Raw genomic sequence first — 24,242 nt, forward strand, 5'->3', positions numbered from 1 at the left:
CCGCTTGTTACCTTCATTTAATCAATTATAGGATATAGTAAAAAATAATGTGTTCTAAGATTAGATCATTTTTGACCATATTACCTGTGCTGGTGTTCTATGAAACTTAGTCATGCATCCTCCTGTAAAAGATATGACCTTTTAAAGGCTATTTGAAAGGTTCTATTTGTAGCTCTGCAAACCTTGCAGAGACCCTGCTCACAAGTTAACAAATTATAACATTATAATAATAATTAAATCAGGAATATGTATCTAACATATTAAAAGTAAATGCGTTGAATGCAGAAAAATGTTCCATTTGACTGTTTTACAATTATTAGCTTATTAATACTCTACTAGTGATTATTTTAAATTATGGATTATTCTCTCAATTAATTGCGCAATTGTTCTGTTAAAATTCTGAAATGGTGAGAAATGCCATCACAATCCTCCAGAGGCCAATGTGACCTTCATGATGATGTTGCAAACCTTTTAATACATTTTAATATTGAAATCATCTAAAGGAAAATAAGTAAATCCTCATTTGTGAAGCTGGACGTGCTTTCACAAAAAATTAAGATCATTTTTAATACCAGTTCATTCATTTTCTGTCATTGTTTCCACTGTTTTAGAATATTTTCAAACGTTAATGCTGTCACATGAATGTAGTGCAACAAAGAGTGCAGTATTTCTACTTTACTAGTGGACTGTAGTGGACTAGATGTTTAAGTACCTCAAGTGTGTACTTAAGTGCAGTTATTGACCACGTGTACGCCGCTTTAAGAATGAAACGTTTTTTCCTCCATTGACAGATGATGGCAAGATCTTTCACGGCAGCGGCGTTGGAGACGCGTTCGGTCCTCGCTGCTTCAAAGGTGACATCATGGGCTGCGGCATCATGTTCCCACGAGACTACATCATGGATGGAGAAGGTGAGGGCGAAGGTTGGCGTGTCCGTGGGAGGTTTCGCTCTTAAACCTGCTTATCGTGGTTTAGCGTGAGGCAACGTTCAGTCAACAGAGTTCATTGTGTTGCACGTTGGGAAAGAAACTGGATGCAAACCAAGATCCCCCACAACCAAAACCGAACGGACGCTTTCAGGACACGGGAGGGGAAATCTATTCAGCTGGGTTCACGAGGTCCGTTCAAACCTGTGATGGCAAGTCGCAAGCACCGCGATGTTCAAGACGGCAGCTAATATTCTCTGACTAAATATTTCAGGTTGTGGCAATTAGTGACTTGTTCCAGCCTTCGTCTTCACACCGCCCTCGGTTCCGTCCTCAGGTGACGCGGGCGACTGGGGCGGCCCGGAGGTCCGGCCGTGTCCGGCCGCAGTCCAGAACGTCCTGTACCTCAACGAGGAGGAAGAGGAAGACGGGGAAGAGGTGGAGCAGGGACAGGAGGGCCAGAACGTCACGGTGAGGAAAACGCACCACAGTTGGGTTAAGATTCATAAGCACCTCCATGATGTGAATCCAAGTCCTCACCTTGTAAAATTCTCCCAAGCGTCCAATCGGAGGTGGAGAAACACTCGTTTTCATTAGCACTTAGTCAAGTTTAAGTCCACCTGATGAATGTCACTATACCTACTCTCACTTTAGCTCCATGTATTCCCTAAATGTGTCTGCCAGATGTTTGGCGCAGAGGAAGGTAGTGTGCAGACGGTTTTAAGGCCAAAAACAACAAGAAAAGTGGGAGCGAAACAAACCAGGTCCGTGAAGCTTACCTCACACGTCCGCTGGATTCTTTCGGTACCACGAGGATCTTTGGAAAGTCCGTCTTGCCGTACTTGGTGTAATCTCATCTGAGGAGCTACTGACAGCTACAGGTGTATTTGAGGTGCAAAGAACGGCCCTCTTCCCCCGACTGGGAAGGCTTTGATGTCAGGTGATGATTCTCTGTCTCCGGGTGGTCAGCAGGAAAAAAAACCTTTCTCATTGTCATTTGATCCATACTAGTTACGAATCATATTTGATATAGCTGCTTTAAATGAAGAATGAAGACTTTCCCTCTTCCAAAATGTTGTTATATATCCATCATATATGGATGTGAGAGTGCTCAGGCTAACCACACAAAAGTTAACCTGGAGTAAAATCCGATAACGAAGAAGGCACAGCTTAATTCATTTCTAGCAAAAACATACCAATAATCAATTTCTACTCAAATGTTGTGACACAAAAACTCAAAGCCTCTGCTCCATGTTATAGCATTTTGAGTCAGAGGTAAATGTGCAGAGCAATTTTCTAACCTGCAGCTGATAGCCGGGTCAAAAATTGGAGCTAGTTGATATTTGCGTCCTTTCACATTACTAGTAGAACTTCTACCCATTTCTAATGTGAAAATATTGATTAGAGCAGCTTTCAACCTGAAAAAACGAAAGCTGCGAATGCACCAGGTGTCGACTGAGCTCATTTCCTCGATGTGGCTCATTGACGTGTTTCAATAGGGGCTCGATTACAAAGGAGCTTCTTGGCGTGGAGGTATAAGACACATCGGACTTTAGAGACACATCTCCCTCTCATCTGGAAACTATCGTTGCACCAAGCTTTGGTGGAAACCCTGACCGTGTGTACCAGGCAGACACACAGCCGATGACCTTGCGGTGACGCACTGGAGACTCCAGGAAAGTCTCCGGCTGCATGTCTCCTCGACGGTGTTGTGAGCACAGTATCGGTCCGATACGTATTGGTAATCTTGGTGTGTGTGTGTGTGTGTGTGTGCACAGGGAGGCGTACGCAATGTAAACAAGGCGAGGAGGATTATTTTCTTGAGTAATTATTCAGTCACGAGTCAGATCAAACCTTTCCAGAATTCAAGGTTGTGTCTTCAGATGTCTTGTTCTTGTCCAGAACTGCCAAGATATTCACCTTACAATCATACTGAAACCCAAGTGAGAATCGGGTTTGTTCTGACTGTGTTACTGTTTCACAACGTAACCTTGAAAACCCCCAAAGTCACACAGTAACCCCCCTCACTGACCGACGGATGGTGGAGTGCTGACATCTATAGTCTGTGTATTTCCTGCAGTGGACGGCGATGTACCTCACACAAAAATAAAAAATCCACACAACTGTATTTGGAGCGGGTGGCACAGCGAATGTTAGATTCGATGACTCATTCTGATTAATCGAACAGACACACACACGCTGCACAGTGCTTCCTTTGTTGGTTTAGTGTCGGTATTCACTCTCAGACTTGGAAAGAGGCCCTCGGTATTAGCATTGAAAAGTGTGTTGGTGTTCTTTTGCTAACAGCTGGATGATGTTTGATCACTCGCTGATTTAATGGAGACATGTACTATAAACATTGGCTTTTTCCCCCCTCGGAGAACACAGACATTACACTGTCACTTATTTGTTTAACGATATTTCCTAACTGCACATAATTCCTGTTTACAACAGGCACACTGTGTACTCTCAAATTAAGTTCGTACTACCATCACTCATTATGAAAAGACATTTCTTTCATGGGTAATTGTTTCAATGCTCCATTGCTGGATTACCATCCGTGAAAGGTATGTGTGTGTGTGTGTGTGTCTGTGTGTGTGTTTTAACTCTGTTGCCGCCCTGTGGTCCTCCAGGTGTTCTTTACAAGGAACGGGAAGCTGATGGGCCGGAGGGAGGTGGGGGTCCCTCCCGGGGGCCTCTACCCCACTGTTGGGATGCTGAGCAGCGGGGAGAAGGTCAAAGTGGATTTGCGTCCCCTCAGCGGATGAGCGGTGCACGTGAGCCTGGACTTGTGATGCCCTGCACACACAGCTGGCTGCGCTGCAAAGATCACCCACGACGGCCCGCCGCGCTGCCGGCGTCTCGCTGGCGTCTCCGGCGCTGCCTCTGCTTTTATTTATAAGACCTGTACATTGTCACACTTTCACAAAGGGATGCTCCTCCTGCTCGTAAAGGGGCAGAGAGGCCTCGCCTGAGCTGTGTAAGTCACAGCATGCAGGTGTAGACGCCTGCACCTCGTAGCTGATAGATATTTAACCGTTAAGTCTATGCAATCTGTACCGCCATCGTCCTCACGTCTAACCCAGCTCTGCATGCGGAGTGTGTGTCCGAGACGCTGAGCCGTTAAACCACCTCTCGTGAGGTCTGGCGCACTTTGTTTATTCCATTTGTCCCGACCCCAAGCAGAGCGAGGCCAGCAGTCCGTTGCTGGTTTGTGTTCTCTCTCTCTCTCTCTCTCTCTCTCTCTCTCTCTCTCTGAGTGAGGCTGCCCTCGTGTGAGTGATCAGGGACCTGCTATTGCTTCGACCACGTCTGTTGGTTAACTGATGCAATATTTCCCAAATGCATCCGCGCTCGTTTTTTCTTGAGAATCGTATGAGGATTATTGAACTTTGGCAATCACAACGCGACATAAGATGCTGTTACTGAGCAGCGTCCGTTCAGGAGTTTTCTGTTGGAGCCAGATTCCAGAAAACAACAAGTCAGGTATATTTTCATCCAAATACACGTTTGAGGTTATCTGCATTTAGAGTTCAGGGAATGCGTTTTGACATCGCTCTTTTAGGGCAGACGTGAATTCAGTGGGTGGGTCAAAATGAATAAAACCCCATCTTCCAGTATGATGCAGTCCGATGGTCTGCATCATGGTCTGCACGGCCATCAGCCACGGAAAGTAACCAGAGGCGTGTATCCATCAGGAAAATATCACTCTGCAAACTCAGTTGAAATCAAAGTTGACTCAAATTCTTTACCATTATGTTAGAACAATCATTTAAGAGAATAAGGAGGCCCCCTGAAATGATTGATTCATCTTTGCTAGAAGATTTCCTCTCTGGATGTTTATTTTGAAGATCGAGACGACGTTTGGTTGCTGTTTGTGTGTTGTTGTGTGTCTGCGCAGCTTTCGGCAGCAGCACCAGAGGTCTGTTTCACAAAGCCACATGTACGCGATTCAGCAATGTCACTGGGCTGGTGCTCAATCTCAATGCTGGCTCCCTTTTAACCTGGTCAGACCATCGTGATCAATCGTTCAGTTTATAAACAAAATGAAATGTTGAGAATACCAACCAACACAACCAGTTTGATAATTGAGTAATAGCCTCAGCCATTTTAGATTTTAAGAAATGTATAAATAAGCCAAATATTTGCTGTTTACTATTTCTGTATTTTGGTTTTTGATGATGATCAATTGATTATCAGTTACAATGATCCGGATTCAGAGTAGAAAATGTTGTGTGAAGTGTTTTGTTTACATAATAGCAGCACTGCTAAATGCTAAACTATCGTGTGCTTCTACACAAAGTCTAAGAAAAGCTGTGGCTGTCTCAATGCTGCAGAGAAGTTCAGCCAAACCACACGGCGGGTTTAACCCATCGACTTATGGAGGAAGAGCAAACATACACACTTCTGGGTTTACAAACTCATTCCTCATCACTTAATGGCCCACTCAGTCCTAGCTGTATTAGTCAACACCGCTTAGCCCGGGTCACAATGTTATGCGCCGTTAAACCGGCCACAGACAGAACTTCACGACGCAGACCTCCGAGCCAAAGCAATTGTTCAGGTGAACGAGAAATACTGTAAAGTTTATTGTATCCTGTCGGTGGGAACTGGTTTCCACTCAAATTATTCTGATTAATGTGAACGAAGGGAATGATAATCATTATTATATTGCATCGGCTAAAATTCCTCTGCATCTTTCTGCATGTGGTTTCATATAGTACAACATAAGCAGCGCTGCAACATGAACTAAACCTCATATTCCTTCACCTGAGGTGCTTACGCCAGGTTTGTTTTGTTCATGCTGCAGATAGTAATTCTAGAAATACATTGTACACAGGGTTACCTATTAAATCACAAATCTGCTGGAGATTGTTTCGTTGCAGTTGTCATGCATCTTGTTTTAGAGCCACTGATGTAAACAATGTGTATATATAAACATATTAATCTGTCACATTCTTTTCCTGCAGGGCTGGATAGACTGATGTTGAGGTTGTTACATTCTGAACTGTTAAACTTATTATGCTAGACTGCAAAGATTTTAATCAGACATGTGTACATTTAAGCCACGTCCAAGTTCAGGGTATTAAAGTGTACTCCAAATCTGTTTACAAAAGAAAAAATGTTCAACCAAATTACAGCTGAATGTTTTCATAGCATCTCTACTCACCAAGGAAATCTGTAATAATTCCTTGCCTTGAGTTGCACTAAAATTACCTTGTTCAGTACATGGAAGATCATCAATAAAGGTTTCAGTAATGTAACTGACTGGATTGTTTTGTTTGAAATGTTCTGAAGAGAAAGTAGCCTTTTTACACTATAAACCAAAAGCTTTTTTTTTAAATGGCTAGTATACATTTTTTTCCAAAGTGCAACGGTTTCATTCTCTAGGAGCAGTTATCAATATAGACATTAGAAAGTGGTGCCTTGACATTAGCTAAACTGCTAAAGTGTTGCATTTGAGACACAATTTTACTTCAACAGCCGAAAGTATTGGAGGGATTTGGGGAGAAAACTAACACTTTCTATTGGTAATTTGTGTGGAATTGTTCAAGTTGGATCTCCATTTAAAGGAACTTCATTACTTCCAGCAGTGTTCAGTAAAAAGTCTTTAGCCGTGTCATTAAACAAAATTCCAAATGACGCAGCAGCCCTCTAAAAACTGACTTTAGATGGATGCAGTAACACAATTGAGCCACCGGAGGGGGCGGCAACAAACTTAGTGTTTTTACATGCAAATTTAGGGAGTAAAATCCTCCATTCGTTAGCCGTGATCCAATGACATTGGAGTAGCCATCAGGTGCTGATAACGTTATCACCAAATCGGTAACAAGTCTTATCATTTCTATACATCTTCTGGAGTCTCCTTTCACCAACCGTATGCAGGTCGCATGAATTGCTAATCTACGAGCACATTATCATAAGTCAGTAAAAAGGATTGGGCCGATCACCATTGAGGTACCGTTAACGAGACAGGGAAAGATTTCCCAGTTAGTAACGCAGACAACTTTTTCTATAACAATTTATTTAAACAGTAATTTAGGATATTTGGTCCATGGTTTAAAAAAAAAAAACTACAATATTCATTAAATCCAGTTGTAACTCTTGAAAGGTTTTTTTTTTAAACATTTACAAATAGAATGTCAACTGAAAAGAGAAAGATTAGATGTTTACTCAAACACTGATCAAGCACATTATCTTGCAAATACAGTAATGGCTCAGTGCTGGGCTTACTTTTCTAAAAAAAAAAAAAAAAAAAAAAAAAAGGTAGTACATCTTTAATATTTAAAAAATGACTCCATTAAGAATGAACATTGCCTGCACAGCCCGACATCTTGGAATAAGACTGATAAGGTTTCAATTGATAGGAGGCATACAATGGAACTAGAAAAATCACAAAAATAATTGTGTCATAACATTTAGACATGTGTGCTAAAGATATTCTTTACATTAGCATTTTAAATTTTGCACATTTAAAAAAATGTCAGATCGACAGTCTCGTAAAAACTATTTCAGAAAGTGTTCAAAAGAGGCACAATAAGAGGTCACACCAGACACTGCAGCAACTCTACAGAGAAGAGAAGAAGAACATCTAAAAAAAAAAACAGGGAGGAGTGGCGAGAAGTCCTCCTAGTGTCCATGGTTGTCATGTTGTTGATCAGTCTAGACATCCTCTTCCTCCTCCTCGTAGTATCGGTTTCGTTTGATCATATCCTCCACAGTCAGCACCTCCTGCTGCTCCGCCACTTCCTCGCTGTCCCAGAACCCCACATCCTGAGGAGACCGGCCGGCCTCCACCTCACCTCCAGGAGACGAGAGGTCCGTTGGTGTCTCCTCCCGTTTCAGAGGCAGCATCTCTTCCTCCAAGACGGCATCGTCGTCGTCGTCGTCGTCGTCTTCCTCCTCCTCCTCCTCCTCCTCCTCCATCCTCTCATTATACTCCTTCTCAGGTTGTTCATCCAGGGAGTTTTCAACCACGTTGGTGAGATGGTCTGGCATGTTGTCAGTGTTAATCTCACCCTCTTCCATCTCACCCTCTTCCCCCTTCCCCCCCTCTTCTTCTTCCTCCTCCTCCTCCTCCTCCTCTTCTTCCCCCCCAGAGCTGGCATGGACGGCCACGCTGTCCTCAGTGGGCGTCAGGCTGCTCGGGGAATAGCCGCCGTGCTGCAGCTCCATGCTGGAGGGTTCGGGACTGAGCGGCCCGTCGTCTACGGCAGGCGACGGTGGGCTCGGTTTGCCGGCCTCGGCGGCGGCAGCCTGCCCCGCCAGTGTGAAGGGCATGCTGCGCTCCTTCAGGGAGGAGGTCCGGCGCAGGCAGGGCGTCTCTCTGGACTGTTCCGGCGGAGAGGAGGGAGAGTCCTCCTCCGGGGGCCACTTGGCTTTGATGGGCTTGCCGGGGGACCCCTCCTCGGCGGACGCCACGGCACCACCCGCGTCCTGCACCTCTGTTCGCGGTGGCCAGGAGATCTTCAGCCTGCGCGCCTCACTGGGCTTGTCGGACTTCTCTGGCGATCCTTGTCCCAGCGCCTCCATGGTGGCCATCAGCACGTTGACCTTAGCCAGGGGGGAGTCCTCCACACTGGGGCTGTGCAGGTCCGGGGCCGACGGCGAGCTCTGCATCATTGGCTTGGCGTGCGCGTTGGACGGCGGCGAGGACTCACCCCCGTCCGCTTTGCCCTCCCACAGCTCTTTGTGGGGTCGGTGGCCGAAGCCCTCGTCGTAGTTGCCTTTGGCCTTGAAGAGCTGGCAGAAGTGCGGCTTGCAGTAGACGTTGTTGTGCAGGGAGGCGTAGTTCACCAGACTAAAGAATGGATAAAGTTTACAAATGAGAAAATAAAAAAAACAAGCTGCCGGGACGAGGTGGAACATATTTGGTCTTCAAAAGGTTTGCTGAACATTTTTCCCCAAATATTAGTTGTAGTGATGGTTTTAAATATGAACCATTGGTTGCAATACCATCGCTTTAGTTGGCTTATTGTTGATCACTGCCGTTTAAAAAGACAGACAAGCTGCAGAATTCACACGAGGGATTTTTACTGAAAAAGGTTTTTGTAGAGCAAAAAGTTGAAATATCTTAAGCTAGTTTCCGGCATGGAACAATATATAAAAAAAATTGTAGAAACAATGCAGACAAATTTTTAGGTCACATCTTTGCACACAGAAAGGTAAATATTTAAATCATTAATCATGCCGTAAAATAGTCAAAAAAGATAGTTTGGTATTACAATCCATGCAGTTTAAGACTCCATGAGAGCTTGCTAGTTTATTCAAATATCTTAATTTAAGCTGCTTCAGAGACGACACACACACGCACCATGTTGTGTTGTTTTTTTTCTGCCAGCATCACTGTCCCAAGAAATTAAGTTTCCAAAGGCCCTCTAGTTAATTCTATTATTTTACATTTTCAATAGATTTTTTTTAAGCAGGCATGGTAACGTCCGGGTCCTCACCTCAGCTTGGTGTTGCAGTGCGAGCAGCGGAAACAGGAGCTGTGGTAAACGTGCTGATTGGCCACCAGCCTCTCCAGAGGATAGACTGTCTTCAGACAGGCCACACAGGTCTCCCGCACAGGCAGACAGAAGCTCTACAAACACACGCAACACAAATTCAGTCACGGCAACGCGGTTCCTCCAGCGTCTCAGGCGGCATCCTGCGAGGACTCACTTTGGGGGTCTTGGAGGATACGGGAGTACCGGTAGTGGAGCCTGTTGGGATCACAATAACATTTCCAGGATGAGGGGACAAAAGGTAGAGACTCATTTTGAACACTAGATGGAGATGTTTACACAGACTGATGTTAGATACCCAGGAAGCCTAAATAAAGCGGTGGACATGGTACTCAAGGTAGTCAATCGTAGATTCGTTAATGAAAAAAAAGTTATACCTGAATACAGACACAATCTACTTTAAAAGGAGTTTAAAATGTTTGTTCTTTGTCTGCATCCAGACATGATCTCTAATGATGACCAGATCGCCAAGTTCTAACTAGGGGGGCGGATTCCTTTCCACTGGAGTCATGATATGAAGATGTGGAATGTAAATTACCGTTGCTCTCTGGGGTAAAACCTTTCCTGCTGTTTGGTTCAAAGTCCGTACTCTGGAGGGGAAAAAAAAAAAAAAAAGGATGTGAAGAGAATGTGCAAACTGACTCATGTTTAAAAGTGGAACGCAGATGAACAGATTAACGACTCAGCAAAACAACCTCCCGCACAGAAATATGAAGTACTTTGTATTCATTTGAAAAATCACAAGTCAAGACTCCTCACCAGGTCCAGAGTGAACGGAGGAACGTTTTCCTTCTGCTTCCCACAGAAACCGTCCAGCTGATCACTCTGAGGGAAACGAGGGCGCAAGTTCAGCAACAAAGTAAAACATCCTTGACGCCAGTGTTGGTCGAGCGATGAAATTTGACTGCAGAGCGCAAATATGGGTTTAAACAACACTCGGCAGAGTTTGTTTGAAGATTTAAAAAAAAGTTGTGTGCTCTTGCTGGTTTCTCCTTTGTTGCTTTAGAATACTTTGTCCACCACTGTTTGTGCAGGAAAACGTGTCTGTAGAAAAGCACCAGACCTCGTGGAGTGAAACGCATCATTTTAGGGAGCCGATTGGCATTAATACTCACAGTGACTGAGGTGGGAGGGACTTCCTGTTTGGAGATGGCAGCTTGGTAGAGGGCCATTCTGTCCCGGAGGGGAGTCGATTCTGCGAGACTTCCATCTTGTGTTACACATAATACAGACAATTTAAAAACGGATGCAAAAGGATTTATGCAAACAATTAAACTTCATTGGTTACGCACAGCAGCTTTTACTGGTTTAAAAATGGAATGAAGTTCCAGAGCATTTTTTAAGCCATTAATTGTTGGAATGATTCTGCCTCACAAGAGAAACTATTTTCCTGTTCAGGGTTCATATTTTCCACCCATCCCAGCTCAGACCGAGTGGAGACTGTCTGTTAGTCATGCGGGCTGTGGGAGGGGACGCCAGGTCGGGGGGGGGCGCGAGGTCAGGGGGGGCGCAGAGGGGCTCCGACTGACTTCCTGTTCAGTGTGCTGATCACGGCGGTGCTACAGAGGTCACTTCTGGGCAGGATGTAATCCATCCCGAGGAAGGTCGGACCACTCATTATGTAAAGATCATTCACGGCTCCAACCAGGCTGGTGGTGCAGATAAAGGATTTGCAAACACGAAACATAGCGGTTTTTGTTTTGGACCGAAAAAAAAGTATCCATTAGAGTTCAAATGTGTATGCTAACAAGGGATCTCCAGAGGATGATGATATAATAATAATGATTATTATTATGATTATGATTAATAATAAAAACCAACGTCTAAAAACAACTAGATAACCTGCTCAGCACCACACAGCAGACCGACACCAATTAGTTTGTAATGATTTCATTCCACTTTGTTAAATATGTAACCTACTAGTGTGAAAATACCAATTTAGTTACTGGAAAAAATATCGATATTTACAACTAAACTATCAAAACTCCTTTGCACACAATGGTGTTTTTTTTTTATCAACATAACACAATTACAACCATTTTTGCACACACCTGTCCCAAGTGGTTAATGGACATTAGGGAATTACAGAGTAAAATAACAGTGGTATTAATGGCAGCAGATTACAACAAGTTGTTCTTACATTATGCACCCCAGAATATTATGACTAAATCTAGAGTATTAACACTATAAAAGTACTTTTAAATAACTCATTTATGTACAGCCAAACACATATGTTTCCAATCGGTTCTCATCTCCTGCAACAAATCATTACTTATGAAATGCGGAACCAGACAAAAGGTACCTGCTTGTGACTGGTCCATGTTGGCAGTATTACCACAGTTTCCTCTAGTCGTTTGCTCTTTCGGAACCTGCAAAAGAAAAAACAGAACGCACAATCAGACGTACGGCATTGAAACAGAAGTCAAAAGGACAAAACAGAACAACGCAATCCCTGGATGACGTCTGCAAACACACAGCCTGCTGATTCTCACATGTTTCAGCCAGGAGAACAAAGCGGCTAGAAGAGAGACTGTCCATCAGGAAGATCAGAGCGCAGAAAGCAACGCGTGTGCTCGTTCAGTCCAAACCCGCTTTAATCTCCTTATGAGCTCAGAGAGACGGAGCCTCAGACAGTCTGTCAACAACCACCAGCCAGAAAACAATTTAAACTGAGCCCAGGTGGTTTTACGCTAGTTTCTTCCATCAATAGGCCTTGAAATAAAAACTTTTACCAGAATCTTGAACTTAATTTGAGTCATGGCTGCGTAGTCAGTTTCTATTGAAAGATTATTGAATGAAAGAGTCAACGCCCTTGCTACCATCAAAAAAGGATTTTTTTTTTAAAATAAAGTCCCAACTCCCCAGCAGCAGTCAAAGGCCACCGACCAACAATCATGAGAGGATGAGGACATTTACAGATTATGACCAGAGGTCCAGGCACCCTTTAACAGATTCACAATTAAAATCTGTATTCGCGTGCAATAGGTGGCAGTCCCTTTAACTAATGTTGGAAAGGTATTTCTGGCAAAATGTATTTTGGTCCAGTGCGTCAAACAGGTCGCAGGATAAATCTGAGGGATGGTGAAATGACTAACAGATCTTAAATTGAAAAGTTACTCGCAACTAAAGCGCTTGCATAAATGTAGGAGTAAAGCGTATAGTTGTTGCCTCTGAAGTGTAGAATTGAGAAGTGCTTCCTTGTTTCTCCCACTGATCACTGCATGGTTTTTAGGCCTGAATCACCTGAGCTGCCCACTCGGTCCTGACAGGCTCGCACGGTGTCTGCAGGCTGCAGCAAGTAAAAGCGGGGAAATATTTCACAAGAGTCAACAAAGCAGATGTGAATGCTGAAAGGAACAAGTATGTTTAGACAAGTCAATGCTCATCAGGTCCCATTAATGAGTGGAATCACTTTTGTACACCCTAAAAGTGTAAAATAAAAACCACATTTTGCATCAAAACAATTCCAACCCATAGTGTTGAAAGTTTCTTGTTCTGAAATAAGTTTAAACATGTGAAAGACTTTTATTTTGAAGGATTGGATCTTTTACAGCTGCCTTGGAACCCGAAAGCAGCCATCTTGGTTTGGACCACAAAGGCTTTGTTTTTGTAAACTATAGTGTCCTTATTGCACACGAGGGGTTTTTTTTGTGGCGTAAAAGCTGAAATCAACCTTTTCAAAAAACGTTGCATTAGTATTTGTGAGCTACATATCTGGTCTCCATGTTTTTACCAACTTCCAAGAAAACTTTGCTTGCTGCGAACAGTCTGCGATTTGGTGCTAAACGTTCAGTGTACAGGGCTTTCAAGCAGACATATTAAGTCCCAATAAGTCATGAAAGTTAAGAGTTGTAAAAAAAATAAAAATAAAAAAATTGGAATTTCCGGATGAGTCATTATGCTTCCAGGATTAGTCTTTGACACAAACATGAAGTCATTTGATGTATTGCAATACAAATTAAATGAATCTTTATGATCCGTTACTCTTCAGAGCTCTGCACTCTGCACCTGCATCAGGTGAATAGTATGAACATGTGCATATCAGAGGATGTCATCGAGGGCGAGTCTGCCATATCGGAGCATCCAAGAGTTAAATGTACAAGCACGGGGTCCTAAATGATTCAGATGCATGTTAAACGTACGCCGACTCGGGACTTCATTTGTGTCCAGGATTCATTCAGCGTGTTCATCTCTGGGAAAAAAAAGATCCCAACAAAAGAAACAGCCGCCATCATAATAATGGATCTTTCCCTAAGGGTGGATTATCTTCCCGAGATGGGAGGTGAAGCTTGGTGGGACAGGGGGAGTTTGACTGGTTTGAATGTGTGCGGAGGGAAAAGGGGGATGAGGGGGGGGGGGGGCAGACCATCCGGGACCAGGCTGGGTCTCAGGAGGCTGGATCAGTGGGCTAGACAAAGAATCTGCCGCTAATCCTGATACTATTAAAGCTCTCCTACAGACCGACTTGCCGTGATGACCCCACCCTGTCCCTGAACCCACCTCCCGCGGTTCTGACACAATAAGATGTTCTTACATTGTGCAAAACAATGACACAAGACAACCACGCCATGAGTTAACGTCCTTTAAACAAGGGAATAAACCCGAGCCACCCAATATTAGTCAAAGTGAACAGACTGTTCAAATGAGTCACTGATAAAGTTAACCCACCAACAGGCCTTTGAGAGGCTGGTTTCATTCTGCAGCAGTGTCCACTGAAAGGTCTCATTCAGCTGCAGAGAAAACAGCATCATCTTACAGACTAGTCAACATAAAACGGGCAGAAATAGCAAAAGTAGGCCGCGGGTCTCTGGGTAATGAAGCCGGGTGCCTGTTCAGCGAGCAAACAAAGAAAGAAAGAAACCCCATATTGCACCGCGTGAAAAGGAAAACACCATAGCTACCTCTCGAAGGCGTCCGGCGGAGGGGGGGAGAGAGAAGGCAAGAAGGGATGGATGTCAGCAGCGAGCCAGGAATCGTACGACTGAATCCAGCAGACTTCTACACACCACACTGAGAAGATACGGCTCCGATGTGGCTTATGACAGGGGAGATGGAGACGGGGAGGAGGGGACATCCACTGGGTGGGCAGAGGGGAGGCGACAGGGAGCAGGTGCTCTGGGGGAGGGGGTTCCTCAAAGGGGGCGGGGGGGGGGGGGCAAAGTGTGCCACTGTGTTACAGATGGTTCAGAGGGTGTGGGCAGCTTTTTGTTTTTACTGTGTCTCTCGCCCCCCCCCCCCCCCCCCCCCCCCCCCGACCTCATAGTAAAGCGCCCGGCGTTTGGGGTGAAGTCAATTGGGACAGGAGGTGGGGAAGCAGCTGGTGCAGGGGGCTGACAGAGGGAGGAGAGGAGGGAGGGGGCGGGAGGATAGGTGGGGCCGAGCAGTGTGTGGGAGGGGAGGTGTTGTTTTGTTTAGGCGGGCAGGGGTAAATTAATTTCAGAGAGCCTCATGACTGCATGCTTCCCCGCCTGAGGAGGGGAGTGAGTTGGGGGGGGGGGGGATAGCAACTCAACATGATTGAGTAGTAGAGGGTTTTCTTTGCAGCATGTAAACTATTTTTCTTGCATTATAACATTTTCCAAATAGCACTCAAGTAAAATGAGAGCTTTCCTCCAGAGATAGCCATTTCTTAAGAATATAACCACCCCCCCCCCCCCCCAAAAGAAAAAAAGAACTGGACATAGTGGAGGTTGAGGTTTAGAAAGAGGAGGAGGCGGTCGAGAGAGAAAACAGGCAGGATGTGGACGGGGCGCCGAGCAGAGGAGTAGTGGACAACATGGATGATTGATGAGGTGGGGGGGGGGGGGGGGGGGGGGGGAAGAGCAGAGCTTTGATGGCCGAATGGGGGAAGAGCGTCTGAAGAGGCTCAAAGTGCAGATCAGCTGTCTGCAGTCAGGAGCCTGCCAGCAGACACCATTACATCATCTGCCCCGAGAAGAGGAGCCAAAGGCCCGGCCGCCGCTATATAGTGACCGCCATTGTAGCAGAACTAGATTTTGTGTTACGGCTCAATGCTTCCCTACACGATCGCTCTTTTTACAAGATAACCACGCAACATGCAGTAAAAGAATTCCCAAAATGCGCCTCAATCCCTCTTTTTTGAAAGTTTACACTCTTGCAATGAATTTTTTATATTTTTGGCAAGAACCATTGCTTTTTTTTATCATGGATCCCACAAAACCTTAACAAGCTACCCCGGGGTTAGTCTGGTTATAAGCTGTATTTTTCTTCAAGCCGACATGCATTGTCTTGAGCGCAGCACCAAATATGAATGAATCCACCTGAAAATAGCCTACATACAGATTTTACAGAGGAATTTAGATTTCTCACTCAAATAGGATGCCAGGAAGCTTAGCGTCAAGACTGGATCCGATAGCTTGGTTGACCAAAACTCACAGGAACACCAAAAAGTTTCAGAGTCAGCACAAACACCTGCTAGCTCAGTGAATCAGGCTTGTAGGCTCATGTACCAATGACAAGCTTTGAGAAACCAGGACTTTGGAACACAGTCGCCTGGTGGTTCAAATATTACACCGTGTGGGACGCTTGTTCCCGACTGGTTGAACGCAACGGACACACTGACGTCAACCGTTTCAAAGACTGTCCAAGACTGTTTTGGGGAAATAAGTTATTGTAGGGAAAAAAAACAACCACATGTCAATGTTTGAATTTCTTTTTTTCTCTCCAGGCAATTTGGTACTCCAAACATGTGGGCAGGAAAATATTTTAGGGCTGACTTATCTTGATAAGAAAAAAAGATATCTACAGGAATGGACAAGCAGGAATTCTTTGGAGTGGCTGTTGGCCTGGAGGGGGGAGATGGCTCTGCGTTACAGGAGGTTCTGCTCACTTAACGCCAGTCAGCACAGATTTGTATTGCTTAAAAACACCATGATTTCAAAGAGAATCAAGACAATAAACGTTTTATTGAAACAAATGAGCAGAAAACTGCAAAGCGCGCCGTAGAGCTGAATGCAGAAAAGTCTGCTTCTTCACGCCTTGTAATTTTCTATTCCGGTTGTAAATGGCCGCTTTTGTGAGGAAAAAACACAGCGTGGTCGTTGTTAACATGTCCCACCTCAAATATGAGAACTTTGTTTTAGAACGCCTTTAGCGACGCATGACTGGGTGTTAAAGGATTTTTTTTTATGCCCCACAAACAAACAAACAGCTGCCTCTGGGTGCACGAAGCTCCGGTCACGGAGGCTTCCCGAGGGGCTGTTTGAGTCAGCTGAGGCCGTGTGTTTTGAGATAAGGGATGGTGAAGTGAAGCGAGGCTGCACCGTGTGACTTGCAGCATGGAAATCAGGAGGAATTGACCCTAACTCACACCTCCCTAACCGCTTTACTCCATCCTGTGAACATTCATGTTGGGAAAACAATCTGCTGGTCTCCATTATTAAAAATAAAAGACTCACCCGGTCGGTCAGGTTCTCGCCCTTCTCGAACATCATCTTGAGGCTGTTGAGGGGGACGCTGGGCTTTTCACAGTCGGATAGTTCAGCGGCCGTCGCTCCGTCCTGCCCCTCTGATCCTCTGCTCGGCTTCTCCATGTTGGTCGGATCCTCGCGTTGAGCAGAGAGCAGCCGGCTGGTGCTCGTCTCACTGGTCTGCGGATGAAGCAGCGTCTCCGGCTCTGGATCCTGGTCTGGTGTGACCGAGGTGGTTTTGGAGGTCTGGTTGTGGGTGGGTGTGGGACCCGCTGGTTGGCCAACGGGGCTCTGAGGGTCGGCCGGGATGAAGGCCTGAGTTTGGGGTCTGTGGCTGGACAGCTGCTGCTGCTGCTGTTCCCAGCGCTTCTTTAAAAAACTCAGATTCCCGCTGCGCAGCGTGGAGGGAAGAGGTTCTGCAACCTGCGGAGAAAAAAAAAAAAAAAGACAAACTAAGCACTTCACACTTCACAAAAATGACGGCATTAATCTGCAACAGTCATAAAATCTCACAAATGTCCAAAACCAGCAAACTGGAGGAAATATTGAATATACGAAACGTCCAAACCATTGGGTAACCTCGTCCGGTCATGCATACTTTGTCTTCAAATAAAAACACCAAGATATATTCTGTTGACTTCACATTCAGCAGAATTGCTTGTCGAATCGATTAGACTTTGGCTCCACGAGTATTTAAACAGTAGTGGGAAACGGAATGACTCACCATTTCTGGTCAAGTTTTAGCAAAGAGGACACGCATGCTGCTCTGGGAATCGGTTTAGTTTTTTCCATACATTTTGTAAAGATGCTAACTGGTTCTTAAACGTAGGAAGTTAAAAACCACAACAACACTGTCCACACAGACATGTTAAACTACATGTTAGCATTCATGCAAACGCTGAGCTATGAAAGCCTGGAAGACAAAGAGCTGCTCAGAATGAAAGTCTCCAAACCTGAACCTGCAGGATACGGAACAGAACGCTTGAGAAACTCACCAAACTAAGGTAGCGAGTTAAAAACCAGAGAGACTCTGAAGACCCGGCTTCCCAGTTGGCGTCGTACGTTTAAAGTGTGTGTGTGTTTGTCTCGAGTGTTGAGTGCGTTTGCTGGCCGGCTACAAGCTGTCCCAGATGTGAACGCCTTGAGAAGTGATCAGAGCAGCATGAAGCAACTAGCCCACCCACCCCCCTCCTACAACAGAGGGAAGGAAGGAAACCGGGGGAGTGGACTGAGTGAGGGGCGGGAGAGAAAATCAGAAACAGTCAGTGAGGGAAAATAACTCCAGGAAATGAGATAAAAGGTGAAAGCAGGGAGCGTGCTGAAAATGAACAGCAGAGAGATAAAAACTGGATAAATAATAATAATGTTCTGATAAGTGTTCAAGGTCTCCATGTGATGTTTATTTTACTGATTGTATTTGACAGACACCTTTCACTACCTTTCTCCATCTAGACTGCCTTTACCGTCTCTATGTGAGGAATGTGAGAGACATTCCACAGAACACTTTAAGAGAGACAAGAACAAGAAAGAAAAGAAAAGAAAAAAGCGCAATCACAACTTCTGAGTTGTGTGTTTTCAGAATAACAAGCAAAACACAAGACTGGAAATAATAGCAAAGTATCTATTTTCGTAAGATAAAGTAAAGCTGAGGCAGCAAAGAAAGGGAAACATTTAGATGTTGACGTGACGGTGGCACTAGAGGAAAAGTATCACTAAAGTCCTTGGGATTAATAAAGAGAACACGCGTGAACATTTGACAATAGTTTGGCAATTATTGAGAGATCGGACTCAAAACCGAAGAAATAACACGCAAACTATTTTGGAATAAAATGTCTCGGTTCAAGATTAATGTCCTGTACTTTTGCCTCCACTTCAATTTACTTTGACATGTGCAGAACTCCTGATGAATTTATAAAATCCATTATTACTGATTTATAGGCCCTTGGTGTCCACGAATCGTGTTATGGCTGGTTTGATGTTGGATAGAGATTACAAATCTGCATGCAGCAATACAAATGGAGTAAGTTTCAACTTGTCTTATAAAAACACCAACAAGAGAGCGGGAATGTCAGTCGATCTGTCTGTGCATGCAGAGACAAATTAATAAGAAATGAACAGCAGGTGTGCATGGACGCGTGGGTGTGCAAGTAGAAAAAAAAAAGTACATTGAGCGCGAGTTAGGAAGTTAACCAGGTCGTAACCCGGCCTCAAATATTTGTATTATATTGCCAAGAACCTCTTGAAAAACTGCCTTTATTAAAACTGAGTCCTTTCGAAATGAGACTAGTCCCTTTGATATCAACATGGGGCCACATTAATTCCTGTGACATCCCTAAGATAACGTATTTAATATGGAGTCCTTGAAGTATAGCATCTCTTGAACGTTTAATTAACTATGTAATCTTGCAGCCTTCTGAATGATGAGGAGCGTTTTTTTTTATCTCAGGTACATTTTGTTAATAATTTACTCGAGGCAAATTTTGAATGAACACCGTCACTAGTATTGTAGTATAGTGTAGATACTTCTACTTGAGTGAAGTATGTGAAAACTTCTCTCCTACCGCTTTCTTCTTCTCTGCATTTCCCTCCTCTGCTGCCATCTGGTACCTGAGGACGAGGAAGTTGGACGTGAATGGGACAAATATCTCTTCTGCTCTCCAGAAACATTTGAGAACTTCAAATTGTATTAAATATTAGCATATATTAGGAATATTTTGCAAGTTGGGTCAATTCTTAAAACTATGCATTGGTGACCAAAAAAAGAGAAAACTAGAGTGGACCGTTTCTAACGCAGTTTAATAGGACAAAGAATGTTGTACACTTTGTCCTCAGAGCGGTGCCATCTCCTAGTGGTCAGACGCATCAAGGGAGTATCCAACCTTCTCAGTTCACGAAAGAGTAACTTGATATATGCAACAGGTAAAAAAGGAGGAAAGTCTTGGATATTCATGAACTTCTAGGAAAATAAAAGTCTGTCAACCCAAAAAAGATTATTTTACAGAAAAGGGGAAACTCAAAAACCGCTGAGTGGGTTGCAAAGAAGACCATGACCTCTGATGTGACAGATATAAAAAACAGACTGATCTGGTGAATTATTAATTACACTCGCGGTGGAAGCCAGAGTAGGGGGGGGGGGGGGGGGGGGGGGGGGGGGCGGAGGTCAGACGTACTTGGAGAAGCGTTCCGCAATGGCGTTGTTTTTCCCCCGGGTGGAGACGATGGACATCTCCTTGGCGGTGACCCGCAGGGACTGCGACGCCCACGGTCTGCGGCTGAACGGAGCCGCGGAGGCCATCGATGCCGAGGGAGCAAGTTGTCTCCTAAAAACTGAGGACACAAAAAGAAAAGAAAAAAAAGGAGAACACACGTTTGTTTCTGCTGTAAACGCTCGATCCAGTAGTTCCTTCTCAGAGTTGAGGCTCGAAAGAAACACCCTTCCTGCACATTTCAATGTTGATGACACTTCCCGTCTCACACTGATAAGAGAATATCATGCAGCATTAGAAAAAGCGCACCCACGGATCGATAACACAATTGGCAGAACCCACACGTGACTGTCGCTGCAGCCCGGACCCGGTGTTTCAGTCACAAAGTCAATACAACGCGTCATTCAGCCATCGACCATCTGGTCCCCGTGTGACCGCGTCAAAGGAGCCTCCAGCAGCAGACGAGACAACCGATACGCCTTCATCACACACACGCACACGCGCACGCATGCATGCATGCAAGCCTCTGCGTGCTTTTGCAACGTCACCGCCTGGTGGCTGAGGGGGGCAAGCAGACACAAGCAGCGGCACCGTCATCGCTCGGTGAATATCGGTCACCGCGAGGGACGCACGCGGCGGAGGATTTGGACAATGAGGTCGATGAGCGGGTCGGGGGGCGGAGCCTGCGGGTCTCCACGCCGCCCAGCGGGGGGGCCGTGGTCGTTGGTTCCTAACAGTGCGGGTTCTTCTGATATTACACTGCCATCGGGACTCCTCGGTAAGTTTAGGGAAATGTGCCACAAAAAAGTGATGCCAGACCTTCAGATCAAAAAAGACATTTTTTTTCTCTTCTTTTTACTAGAAGTCAAAACCTTGAAAATGTTTGCGTCCACCAAGACGTGTTAATCCAATCGCGCGGATTTGGGAACATTTACTTCCTGATCTGATCAATTAGAAGAGTTTAATACAAACCACTAAATCGGTTTTAAAGCGACTGGTGGAAATGTCCAGAGCTGAATTAGATGGCTCCATATGTCTCGTCTCCTCGGTCACAAGGTTTAGATTACAAACTGAGCAGCATGTAAAACAGACTCATGCAAAGTTGCAAAGTCATGAGTCGAAGGCAACAGAAGGACCACAGTATCAGCAACTGTAAGCCCACAATGGAAAGAAAAAAGGATACGCTGCCTCATTTTTATACCAATGCAATGAAAACAATTCACGGGTGATTTCAGGCGTCACGCGTGAATTGTTTTCATTGCATTGGTATAAAAATGAGGCAGCGTATCCTTTTTTCAGTTAAATGGAAATCGCTTAACCTGACTGGTTTATTCTTCATAAAGTCAACAACAAAAAGCCTACCTGTGCGACTATCACAGTTGTTCAACTGCCTGACGTGGGTTTCCGCTGTCGGCCAATTGTGTCTCTCCTTCTCCTTTTTGATGCTGCTCAGCTGCTCCCAGCGATGCCTTTGAGTAGAAATGGAGGAAGGGGGCGTTCCCAATACTCTCATTTAACTCCCACCAGCCAATAAGGAAGCAGCGCTGACCTCCACCTGGCAGGTACGAGTTCTCTCCTTCCTCGTCCAATCAGCGGCGGTCAGTGTGAGAGAGCAGCAGACATGGCAGACAGGCAGCAGGGAGGAGGAGGAGGAGGAGGAAGAGGAGGGTGATTGGGGGGAAAACCCACTCTAGATTCCTGGAAATGAAGTGTTTTCCTGAGAATGACTGCCTACTTTCTCACGGGGTCAAGACTTCAGAGGATGTGACTCATTCACAATGCTGCATGACTCTCATGGAGAAGGAGGAAAAGCCGTCTAAAAACTTTGTTTGTTCTGTTTTCAAGTCTTTAATTTAGCTTTTTGTCGCGTTTACGCCTGCATCCTAAAAGTGGTGATAATTTGTAAAGGTTATCAAACTGAACAAAACGGGCATTACTGATAAAACAAAAAGTGATGAGGCAAATGCTTTTGGGGGAGTTTATTAAGATACTGAATCACTCATTTTTCCTTGTAATCTTTTCTTTTTTTTTATTGTTGTTATTAATATCACATATTTGGACATTTTAAAGATGCTGCCTGGACGTTATTTTACTATCAATAACTGATGTTAAAAGTCCCATGTGTCTGAGTTGGGCCTCCCCTCTTCAATAGAAGCTGTTGTTTCATATTGTTAATATGATACTATTGAATATGATACTCTCTTTTTTCAAGACCACATTGGAAAAAGTACTCAGTTATTTTAAGTAAATTAATTAAAATATTTTCACAATTTTCTGATACTCAGTCACAGGTTTGAATGAATGGAAATAGATTAGATTATAGATTAACTAAACTAAACTAAAAGTATACATATTGCATTGGAGAAGCTAACTAGCTATGTGGCTAGTTATGAGATAAGTATTCTTTGAGTATATTTTGCTTAAGGCTACTGTGTGCTTTATTAAATATATATTTTAGATACATACATTTCATTTTGTCTAGTAATAATAGGAATTCTGTTCAAGGATGGATTGCTTTGAATCCACCTGTTTTCACAGCCGTTACCTTCATTATGCTGTGACACAGTTTAGTGAAAACTAGACGATGAGCTAAACAGGTGAATACACAAAGCCACAGGGCATGCAGGGACTCGCTGATCAGACTTGATGATCTATGAGATCATCCGCAGATCAGCATCTGTGTCGTGACTCATGGTGTCGTAAGGAAAGAGAAAGGATCGGTCCTCTCTTCCTGTCTGTCGCTCTCGTCGTCGTTTTAAGCACAGGAACCCGTCTCAGTGGTCTATCTAACAAGTGTAAATACCAGATCCAGATCACTGGCATCTTCTCATGCAAAAAACAATATTTCAATCTTGTAATCGGTCTGCTTTGTTCTTTTTTTGTGTGTGTTGTTTTTGTGCGTCTTGGTTGATATTCCGTAGAAATACAAACTTGGCTTTTGTAATAACCGGTCCTTGTTGCCCAATCTAAAGAATTGAAGGGAAATTCCGATTTTACAAATGAAGACTATGGTCAGAGGAAGTAACAATAAGCAGCTGTTGGCGGTTCTCTGGTTGGGAGTAATGGAGGGAATGATCCTGAAGATGAAAAGCCAATATTCTCTTTTTCTTTAATTTCCACAATTTTCTCTTTGATACAAAATAACATTTACCCTTTAAAAAGAGTAATGGTTGCGGCTGCATGAGGCTGTAATGCTCATTGTAAAGGAAAGCAAACTGTTTGTGTGATAAAAGCTCAAGTACTTGATACTTTTAGGCTGTTTTACCTCTTACTTAGGCTCTATTTTATTGCAAGAGAGACTAACATCAGACAGTGAGACATGTCAGCTCAGATGAACACTGACTCACCGGCCTGTCTCGACACCAAACCTCAACTATACTCTGAACTATGCTGTGAACTATGGCAAGTCTTGTGCACGCATCTTTTTTTCGCCGTCACAATTGCTCTATTTTTGCCCAGATTGTATTTTGTCGCGCCTCATCTGAGCTGTGGCAGGTAGTTTGTTTCACACTTCAGATAGTTATCATTCATCTGACAGGACTGCAACACAGCAGTTAACACAAAACTATCCATTTGTGTACTGGATTAATACTTGAACTAATATACTGCTATTTTAGCTTAATTGCCCATTTCTAAACAATGTATTAAAGTATTCTGCAATGTTATTGTAACTAACGCTGTAAAATAAATTCAGTGGGAGTACGACATTTTACTTGGAAGAGTAGTGAAGTCAAATGAAACACCTAAATAAGCTTGTACTGTATTTGGATTACATGTACTCGGTCAATGGCTGTATTGTAGTTTGTGTAAAAAAATGTTTCTACCTCATCTACTTTGGATATTACAGAAATGTATCATGGCCTGTCAATACTTTAGTAATAAAACATCACAAGTCTATTCTTTGGACTAGTATTGTGCGAAATAACACTTTAGTCCAGCAGTCGGCGTGGTAGCAGTTTATTGATTATGTAATGTTCCTCTTAGTCACTAGATGGCAGACACGAACAACTGACTATTGGTCAGACGACATCTGTCGGTCTGGTGTCCAGTTCAGACGTATAGTGCTTTTCTCTCTGTCCTTGCATTTGGAAACCTGCCTATATACTTACATAAGTATGCGACCTGCAGATCAACTCTTCACAAAATCTTCACAAGTCTGATCGTTTAGGTTAT

General features: G+C 44.1%; 2 protein-coding genes across 3 annotated transcripts in view; one reads left to right on the forward strand and one right to left on the reverse strand.

Annotated features, from left to right (window-relative positions):
* LOC120829009 (SPRY domain-containing protein 3) overlaps positions 1 to 6,190 on the forward strand; it is a 35,386-nt gene extending 29,196 nt beyond the window's left edge. The window contains exons 9-11 of the mRNA XM_040192729.2: positions 792 to 911; positions 1,264 to 1,397; positions 3,560 to 6,190. Of these exons, the coding sequence (XP_040048663.2) occupies positions 792 to 911; positions 1,264 to 1,397; positions 3,560 to 3,694 (389 nt within the window). The 3' untranslated portion in view covers positions 3,695 to 6,190. The remainder of the gene's footprint in view (positions 1 to 791; positions 912 to 1,263; positions 1,398 to 3,559) is intronic.
* Positions 6,191 to 6,934: 744 nt separating this feature from the next.
* Positions 6,935 to 21,701, reverse strand: lima1a (LIM domain and actin binding 1a). Of its 2 annotated transcripts, none has more exons than XM_040192728.2 (11): positions 21,432 to 21,701; positions 20,034 to 20,190; positions 19,425 to 19,470; positions 16,852 to 17,286; positions 11,736 to 11,802; positions 10,549 to 10,643; positions 10,193 to 10,258; positions 9,972 to 10,023; positions 9,591 to 9,631; positions 9,377 to 9,510; positions 6,935 to 8,727 (listed from the first exon to the last, which is right to left on the reverse strand). In XM_040192728.2, the coding sequence occupies exons 1-11, from the start codon at positions 21,580 to 21,582 to the stop codon at positions 7,590 to 7,592; spliced, it is 2,382 nt and encodes a 793-aa protein (XP_040048662.2). In that variant the 5' UTR covers positions 21,583 to 21,701; the 3' UTR covers positions 6,935 to 7,589. The 2 variants fall into 2 exon arrangements, with proteins under 2 accessions (XP_040048662.2, XP_077946207.1); XM_078090081.1 differs by lacking the exon at positions 21,432 to 21,701 and adding an exon at positions 20,414 to 20,580.
* Positions 21,702 to 24,242: the final 2,541 nt, after the last annotated feature.

Source organism: Gasterosteus aculeatus, chromosome 2 (genome assembly GCF_964276395.1).
Source record: "Gasterosteus aculeatus chromosome 2, fGasAcu3.hap1.1, whole genome shotgun sequence".
Taxonomy (NCBI): domain Eukaryota; kingdom Metazoa; phylum Chordata; class Actinopteri; order Perciformes; family Gasterosteidae; genus Gasterosteus; species Gasterosteus aculeatus.